At 35.9% G+C, this 9,435-nt stretch overlaps 1 protein-coding gene across 1 annotated transcript; it reads right to left on the bottom strand.

The window, feature by feature from the left end:
- Positions 1–2,349: 2,349 nt before the first annotated feature.
- On the bottom strand, positions 2,350–9,186 carry LOC120091110 (phospholipase D beta 1-like). Its single transcript, XM_039048949.1, has 10 exons — positions 7,866–9,186; positions 7,308–7,424; positions 6,524–6,718; positions 5,513–5,761; positions 5,349–5,417; positions 5,085–5,232; positions 4,538–4,686; positions 3,622–3,789; positions 3,312–3,512; positions 2,350–2,836 (listed from the first exon to the last, which is right to left on the bottom strand). Exons 1-10 carry the CDS (start codon positions 8,826–8,828, stop codon positions 2,543–2,545), a joined length of 2,553 nt encoding a protein of 850 aa, XP_038904877.1. The 5' UTR covers positions 8,829–9,186; the 3' UTR covers positions 2,350–2,542.
- Between the last annotated feature and the right edge of the window lie 249 nt (positions 9,187–9,435).

The following is a 9,435-nucleotide window of genomic DNA, read 5'->3' as shown; positions in this document are numbered from 1 at the left end:
AAAGGAAAGGTGTTCACCGATACCTTTGGGAAAGATCCTCGCTTGGATAGAGCTTGCATCCCTTTCTCACTAATATGGGAGAGTCTTTTATGCCACAAGTCAACCTCTGTTAAGTTTGATGTTGAAGCTGTGTAGGCAATTGTCATCATCTTTACTCCTCTCACAATGTAAAAGTCATTGACCTTCTCACCAACCAATACAACTTTGGAATCCTTGATCACTTCAAGAACTCTACCTCTTCCTCTGCATTCACATCCAATGGAGTCCAACATGCCCAGAGATATCAAGTTTCACTTGAGTAAAGGTATATGTCTAACATTTCTTAGAAGTTTGATTGATCCGTCCTTTAGCTTCAAGGACATTGAACTAATCTCTTTTATCTTGCAGGCTTCGTTGTTGGCCATGTACACTGATTCTCCATTTATTTCCTTGTAGGTATTAAACCAAGGTCTGAAAGGTGTCATGTGATAGGTGCATTCGGAGTCTAGCACCCAATCATGCTTCCCAAGAGGACTGATTTGGTTGGTTTGATTTCTGATGGAGGCTAAGGCATCAGAGTAAAAGTAGGAACCTTCAACCACAGATGCTTCTGGTTGTTTCCCCTTCTGATCCTTCTCTTTTTCTTGTTTTTTTTCTTTTTAGACTGTAGCAATCTCTCATTAGGTGACCTTTCTTCTTGTAGTAATTGCATCTCAACTTGGTCTTTGGCTTGTGCACTTCACCTGACTGGTTTTTGTTCCCCTTAGACTGGTTCTACTTGTTCTTCCCCTTGGCAAACAACCCTTTTGCATTAGGCTGCTCCTTCTTGATTGACTGAAGCTCTAGCTCTCTTGTTCTTAACGTTGAGATGATGACATCAGTTGTGGCTGATTATCTGCCATACTTCAGAGCATTCTTCACCTCTTTATAAGCTTCGGGTAGAAAGTTTAATAGCACAAAAGCCTCATCCTTGTCGCCAATTTTCTCACCAAGGCTCTTGAACTCTGAGACTATCCTCTTAAATTCATCCAAATTTTCTGAAAGAGGCTTGGCAGAATCCATCTTGAACGTGAAGAACTTCTCCCTTAGATACATCTTGTTGAGGAGATCATTTGTAGCAAACAGACCTTCTAGCTTGACCCACATCTTATAGGCTGTCTTGATCAATTACTTGCCTCAGAACACTGTCACTAAGATTCAGAACCAGAGTCCCATATGCTGTGAGCTCCATGTCTTCTCTTTCTTGTGCTGATATGGTAGTTGGCAGTGTTAATGGGCCCAAAAGGACCTTGTGTGCTCTTTGCTGTCCAAGAATTGTTTTGATTTTGAATCGAACGAGTATTGAGTCTTGATTTCTTGATAATTTTGAAGCTCCAAGAAAGATGACCTTGATGGTCTTTAAGCGCTCTGATACCAATAATTATTGGGTTGAAGACCCTTTACAAGTCCCAAATACTCAAGATCACCATTGAAGAGATGAAAAAATGACTCAAATCAATTCTGCCAAATCCTCGATAATTAGAACTCGATGCTCGACACCTTGCTACTCGATCCTCGATTAGAATTCCCTTCTTCGTCTGACTGGTTTCTGTTAATTCCTCGATGCAACTCGATGATAACAGAGTTAATACTTGATCGTACTCGATGGTTCGTGAACGATGCTCGGTGCAACTTGAAGGTGAAAACGGTGTACTCGGATCTACTCGATAGCAATAATTCAAGATTGACTCGATAACTTGATACTCGATGCGATTTGTAATGTAAACGATTGGCACGCGATTTGCAATGAAGTATTACTCGATTGAAACGAGAAAGAAGAAAGACACAGTGATTTACGTAGTTTGGCAAGGTTGCCTACGTCCACGGGAAGATCTGAAATCCTTTACTAACTGAAGTTTGCTTACAAATTTTAGTTTGCAAGAAAACTAAGAAAAGATAACACTCTCTTTTTGTTCTATGTTTTTTCTCTCTTTTTGAATTCGAAATCAGTGGCATTTATAATGGCATACCAGCTGACCGTTACAAAAAAATTAGTTATAAACAAATTGAAAATCTGAGGTATTTGAGTCAAACTTCTTCAAATAAAGAATTCAAAGTTTTTTCAGCGTACTTTCAGTGTCACAAGCCCTTTTAGTTATATAAAGAGAATTTTGTAACAATATTTGCTAGTTAATTCCTAGGATCATGAATTTGTTACTTAACCATTGCAATTATCATAATTATTTCACTAGCGGACTCAAGCACATGTGGAAGTTAAACACATAGACATAATTTTGGCTTAATGGTCGACCCTATGGGTCAACCTCTATACTTAGACATTATTTTCTCAGTGTAGCTTAAAAGTAGGGTGCAACGATAATAGTCCTTGTAGATTACCAATAGATTGCCCAAGGCAGTTTTTATACAAAATTTATCCCAATGAAAAGAGAAACAAGACTCAATTATGGAGTTCCTAACTAAAAGCAAACAATTAATAAGAAACTGGACTTAGATTTCAGACATCAATAGTTGACACTAATCATTACAGAGAATTTCCTAGGAACAAAAAGAAATTTAGTGGGAATCAAATTGTAAGATTTTCTTGTATGACTGTGAATGTTCCTAATATGTTGCCACCAAGGTCAGGGAAGGTTTCAGAACCAGGAAGATGGGTCACTTTACCAGTAGGATCAACTTGCAATGGATATTTAAGAAGATGACTTCTCATTTCAGTCACTTCCTCAGCTGCATATTGTCTCCAATTTCTCTCACCCAATGACCTGATTCTTCTTACACATTCAATACTCTCTGGTCTTTCAAAACATTCCTCCATTGTTCCTGTGTGTTCTGCCCATAAAGACATTCTATATCCATAGACCTGCAAAAGATACATTCGTCATCGTTAATGATTCTATTTCTGAATGAATGATGAATTATGTTCTGTTAAAATTTTGTTTCAGGAAGGATTTTAGCAAAACTACTTTGATTGTAAACATTTTCCATAACTAAAGTGTTCGATGTCAAATCATTTTGATGGTTGATTTTACACTCTTAAAAGTGCTGCTCCAATAAACACTATGATGAGAAATAAACTACAAGTACTCTTAAAAGTCCAAAAGCACTTAGAAATCAGTCCAAACATGATGACTCTCAATTGGAGGTGCTTTTAGTCATGGAAAAATTGTTCTTGTTTGTACCAAAAGCAGACCCAAATATAGCAGAATCATTTTCAATTGGGAAAGATTTTAGAAAGCATAATCGAATTTAGTTTCTTTGGGCTGATTTTGTGATCTTCCCAATTCTTGCAGCCAGTAATGACTTGAAATAAAAGATCATGATTTTCTAATACATACCTGACCATGTGGGCTCGAGCGTTTTCTCGACGACCATGTATGACGAGGCTGATATGCACCCATTGCTATTTCAGTGTCTCTGGTACCTTCAAGGGACCGTTGATTGATATTTGCCGATCCCAATAAGACGTACTCATCATCTACTATCATTCCTTTTGAATGAACATAGATCATAAAGCGCCGACTCTTACGAACAAGTGACTGTATAACCAAAAAACAATACATTAACAACATAAAATGTACAATTGAAGTACATTGTCAAAGTAAAGTCAAATTAAAAGCTTCACTCAGGAGGGTAAGGGCTATGTACTTGAGCATTCTTTTCTCCATTCCCAGTGTTGCCGTCTCTGACATCGAGCACCTCACGGTTTCCAAGGCAAAAGAAATTTAGGTAGTCTTGAGGCTCATATGTTTTGTGAAGTCCAACCTCCTCTAACGCCTTATATATCATTTCATACATCATTTGCATTGTCCTACTCTGAAGAAAACAAAGAAGCACTAGTGAGAGAGAATAAGAAAAAAAAAATTTCTGTATTCATACAATGGGAGTTGTGATTGGCATTGTTAAGTTTTTCCTTGAAAAGTATGGCTCGTAATAAACTTAGCACTAACTATAGATTCCAAAGAAGAAAGTGATAAGCATCATCTATGTTCTCAGGAAAACTGGATCACCTAGATCTTGTTTGGTAACCATTTGGTTTTTGGTTTCTAGTTTTTGAAAATTAAGCCCACTTTTTCCGTCTCTAATTTTCTGACTTTGCTATCTACTTTTTACCCATGTTTTAAAAAACCAAGCTAATTTTTGAAAACTAAAAAAAAAAGTTTTTAAAAACTTGTTTTTGTTTTTGGAATTTGGCTAAGAATTAACTCTTTTACTTAAGAAAGATGCAAACCATTGAAAAAAATTGAGAGGAAATAGGTTTAATTTTCAAAAACAAAAAACAAAAAACCAAATGATTACCAAACGGAGTCCTATTTTTTCTTAACAGTTGGGCTAGCAGAAGTTTGTTTTATTAATTTTTACAGTATAGAGTTTCAAAATTTCAATAGTTGGGGCATTTTCTGCTCCCTCTTTTGCAACAATTCAAACTTCATATATGGGTCCTTTTTGTGTTGGTTTTGGTTTCCAATCAAGAAAAAGAACGAATAACATAAGAATAAGATTAAAAAAAAAAGTTCCAAAACAAGACTTGATAAGCTAATAGGAAATAAGAAATGAAGCAAACCTGCCAGAAAAGAATCCTTTGAATAGGAGCGCTTGTAGGAACACCTTCTGGCCACATTGGAATAACCACATATGCTGAAAACCTTTCTTTAGCTTTGATTTTCTCCACAATCTTAAGGGCTATTTCCATTGGTATCAAGTTATTAGCCCCTGAAAATATGCAAACCTTTTGTTACTCAAAGAACCCAAAAGAAGCAAATAATAAAAGCATACAGCTATCCAATAAACTTCCACTTAACTCCATCTGATTGATTTCGTTTATTTATTGTTGTTACTTTATAATGAAAAAACCAAGAATAATGAAAGTTAGACTAATGCCCACCAAGACAGAAATTTAAGAAAAAATTTCTAGAAAAGAGCCCCAACAAAATAAGTAGGAACCCAGAAAGAACTGTTAGAGTGCAAGCCCCAAATCCCAAGGATCCAAAATACTTCATCAACAAGTGAAACCATTTCACCAAAAATGACAACTCCATTACTAACATTCATAATCATAGTCACCCCCATCAGACTATTTTGATTCCATTTTAGAGTTCAGAGTTGCTTACCCAAGTCTTTATGAGCACTCCAATTATAAGATGACCCAAGGAAGTATTGATTTTCGATGTAAATGAAGCGTTGGGCAGCTCGAATTGCACTAACATATGCTGAATGTATACTCATGTCTATCATCACATTCTTTCCACATACTAAGTTCTGTTACACCATGGAAAACAAAAGGTTAGTTTTGTTGGACTATAATCCTTCATTCTTTGAATAATATTTCAAACCTCAAGAAAGTAACTAAAAATTTGCAGTTTTTTTTTTCTTACCCTACTTATAGCATCTTTTGGCTTGTCAGGAAATCCTTTTACAGAGTTGGAATCGATTGAGCGAAAAATCTGCAAGATCATCAAATGTTCAATCAATCCAGTGACTTTCATTGTAATAAAATGAAGTTGTGAAAATTTTCATGATCAACTGATATTCTTTATACCTGGACGTTCCAAGCTTCTGGATCATTATTACACAATCGAGAAGCATCAGCAATTCCCAAAATTTCAGGAATTCTCTCGATTTTGAGCAATACATCTTCATGTAACTTCTTTAGCTTTTTAAGCCCATGAGGCTCTGAAGCTCTCATCCAACGCTCCTCAAAATTTGCAAGTACATCATACGCCGCTGGACCGTCAATCTTGGAGTGCAAATCATGCCATGGTTCTCTTGGACAACCAGTAGTTGGTCCCTGTTTGCACAAAGGTTAAGAGTACTTCAAAGGAAAACTTAGCTGATTATAATGACAACGTTATCTTTATGGCCGCACAGCTATTCACAAGCACAAAGCTTATTGAGAGAGAGTTTTAATAATTTATGGTTGAACTCTAAGTAATTCCAAAAGAAGTGTTTTGAGAAAAGAGCTGAAAATAACCTATCATTAGAAGGGACTTTCACAATGCCCTATCACCTAATAAAATGTGAATTTCTTTGAGACCAAACTGTATGTAAGCATCTTAAAAGCCATAACTATTGAACCAACCCATTTCACTACAGCCATGGTGCGACTCCAAATCAATACAGATCTTTGAAATTAAAAATGAATAAGAGAGAGAGATCCAGATCTTAAAATTATTAGATTAGTTAAAGGTATATTAAAAGAAAGTTTGCATTAATCAAATATCTCCATTGTATTCTTCGTTTTTTTCAAAAGTAGAATTACATGTTTTCCAGTCTGTTCTCATGCTTCTTAGCTTGCACCTCTCCAAGAAGAAGAGAAGCACATGAAAGTTCGAACTTATTCTAGAGTTTCATACTTGTGAACTAAATTCAAGTTATCTGCAGACTGATTTTCAAAGTGTATGCAGCTTGGCATAGGCATGACAGTGATGTAGGTGCATTTGTTTTGACCATTACAAACTTTTTGTCTAAGCAACCATTCATTGTGAAATTTTTACCAAGAAACTACACAAAATGGGGAAAGAATATTGATCATCTTCAATCGAAAGCCTACCGTAAAATTAGGGTTATGAAAGTCATCCACGTGTGTAGTTTGCAATGTCCGGAAAAGAGGATGTCTCGAGGTATCATATCGGCCCAAACATAAATCAAGACCTCCAACAAAAGCTACAATTTTTCGTTTGTAATTGCCAGCATCAGCATCAACAATAACTGTCTTCTGATGGTGTGTATAGATGGTTCCAGCTTCCTGTTGAGGAAGAGAGGGGTATAGAGTCAAAACCAAGAAATGAAGCAGAATAAGATTATACTTTACATTTATAGACACAAACAAACAGAAACAGAAGTATGAATCTCCCCCCCACATGTTGAAGTCAAAAATTGCATTTAGATATGTTTTACACCTTATAGTACAGAAGAGAGGGGGAGGGGGGAGGGGGGAGGAGAAAAAAACTAACCATAGTTTGGGGAGCATAAAAGATAAAATAAAATAAAATAGCGGAAACAAGAAGTCAGCATGAGGCCAATAAAACTCAGTTCTTTATTCCACAAAATATGATTTAAAATGGTGGAAAAAAGGATTGAGTTTTTCTTTCTTGAAAGGAAAGCGGAAATCAAGCATAATATGCTAAGAGCACAAAGGGAGCAATTGATTGATGTTGTTAATTCTCTGTTAGATGACTGAATTGTCTACAAAGGGAGCTTCCCCTTGCAATGAAAGTGAAAAATAAATGCACCATCCTTTTTAAGTTTCAACACTTTACATTATAAAACCTGTACTGAAAGAATTCAGAAAATTATCTTGCCTAGATCAAACAGAAAATTGCACAATTCCTGACCTGTTTCTTAATCCAACTATGACCTTTCCCCCCCGATCGTGGGCACAAGATCACTTGGACTGAAGAGTTCTTAAAAAACCGACGAGTCTCCTCATCATTTGTATTCATCATCCCAGCCTGTACATGTCACAAAAAAGTAACTATAGAATGGCATACAACACTCATTGAAACACTAAGCAAATATATCAAATATGTTTAGATTCTTTCCTTCCAACTTTCTTACTATTGTTTTCACCTTTTCTTAAAGAAATGTATACACTTTCAGTCAAATTCCAAAAACAATAAGAAGCTATTAAAAGCTACATTTTCTTTTTTTTAAGTTTTCAAAATGTGGCTTGATTTTGAGAACACATGAAGAGAGTGGAAAACAAAGCAAAGAATGTGGAAGTAGTGTTTATAAACTTAATTTTTGAAAATGAAAAATAAAAATGGTTATCGAATTATTCACTAAAATATGCATAATCAACAAGAATATCGTGAAAAACATCCATGTCCATCAAAAGCCACAAGGAACAGCAGCAACATATAAATACATCACACGTTTTTTCAGTTACGTACCGTTTTATATCCCAACATACTAGTTGAAGTTGGATCATCCCATATAAGAAGCAATACTCTTACTCCTTCTTGGGACTTGGCTTTAAGAAGGTCCCCTAATATGCATTCTTTGGCTGTTCCATCTCTAACCAATTTGACACTATGGTAAACAGACCAGCCCGTGATATAGATCAAACGGCGAGCCTGACTAATCGATTCAGAGATGTCATCCCAACAACTCCTATGTTCATATTGAACCCCACCATGTAGCCTAAAATCTGTTGGAAGACAACCCTCTTCAACATGGGCATCTTGGTACAATGTAACTTTACCCCCCTTCCTAAGAGGGAAATATGTGTCTGAAACTCCCTTGTGATCAGGAGATGCATACATTCCACCATGAAAAATGGCCGCTTGGTCAGCCGGAGTGTACTGAATCGACAAACTCAAGACTGCCCCAGGCTTACAGGGCTTCCTACTACTATTTAAAATTGGGTAGGTTCCTTCAACTATGGCTCCTGAATACAATTGTTCCACAGGAATTGCAACAACACCCATGATTTGTGAACCCACAACATCATGGTCTTTAACAACAAAATGCACTTCAGCACCATAATGAGCTACAGGAACATTAAAATGTTGCATCCAAACAGGATTTTCACTATTATCAATCACAAAAGTTCTTCCAATCACAGCATTTGACACAGAAATAGTCACATAAGGATCACTAGTAACTTTTTGAGGCTTTTCCCCATCACTATTTTTGGAACCCTTAAAAGACACTTTTGAAAACATATCCCCAAGAGTCTTGTGAAACATATCCAAATTGGGAAGGTTCTTAGCTCCCTTGACCCAAATGTCTAAATAACCATGCAATAACAAGATCTTCAATGAAGCATTTCCAGAGGAAAATGGCAAAGATTGATTACCTTGACCATGTTGAGACCCACCAAAGGACAAAGTTTCAAGTATACGACCAGCCATAAGCACAACAATAAAGCTCAATAACACAGAAGAAACAGCTCAAGAAACAGATTATCAACAATTTCAAGCACAAAACAACCTAGAGTAGCTCAAATCAAACTAGGAATTTAGAAGATTTTGATGCTGGGAAGATGTAAGAAACAAAAATAGAAGAAATCTGAATCTGGGTTTGTGTTGAAGATGGATATTATTGACAATCTGCTTCAAAATTGGGAAATGACCATTAAATAAAGAACAAAATATATTGACCGGAAATTTAAACATGGGCGATTTCAGTAAGAAACGTAACATGATTGGTTGGTTTGAACTTCCAAAAGAAAGAGACTGGGAATTAAAAAATTGGATTTCACCGAAGATGACCAATGGAGTTGACCAAGAATGATACACACGAAGAAAAGTCGTCCATGGATGAGAAGCCGACCCCTTAATGTAACATATACAAATTGTTAAATTAAGTAAATTTAAATTTAAATTTTATAATAATGGGTCAATAAGTTGTTTAAATTCAAAACATTTTTCTCACCTAAACATATGGTTAAAACATTGTAACGATGGCTCAATCGAAACTATGACAACTTTTGACATAGATTTATTGAATTTTTTTTTT

This window comes from Benincasa hispida, chromosome 11, assembly GCF_009727055.1.
Source record: "Benincasa hispida cultivar B227 chromosome 11, ASM972705v1, whole genome shotgun sequence".
In the NCBI taxonomy this organism is placed as follows: Eukaryota; Viridiplantae; Streptophyta; class Magnoliopsida; order Cucurbitales; family Cucurbitaceae; genus Benincasa; species Benincasa hispida.
Note: the sequence above shows the minus strand (reverse complement) of the source record. Positions and strands in the feature narration are given on the sequence as shown.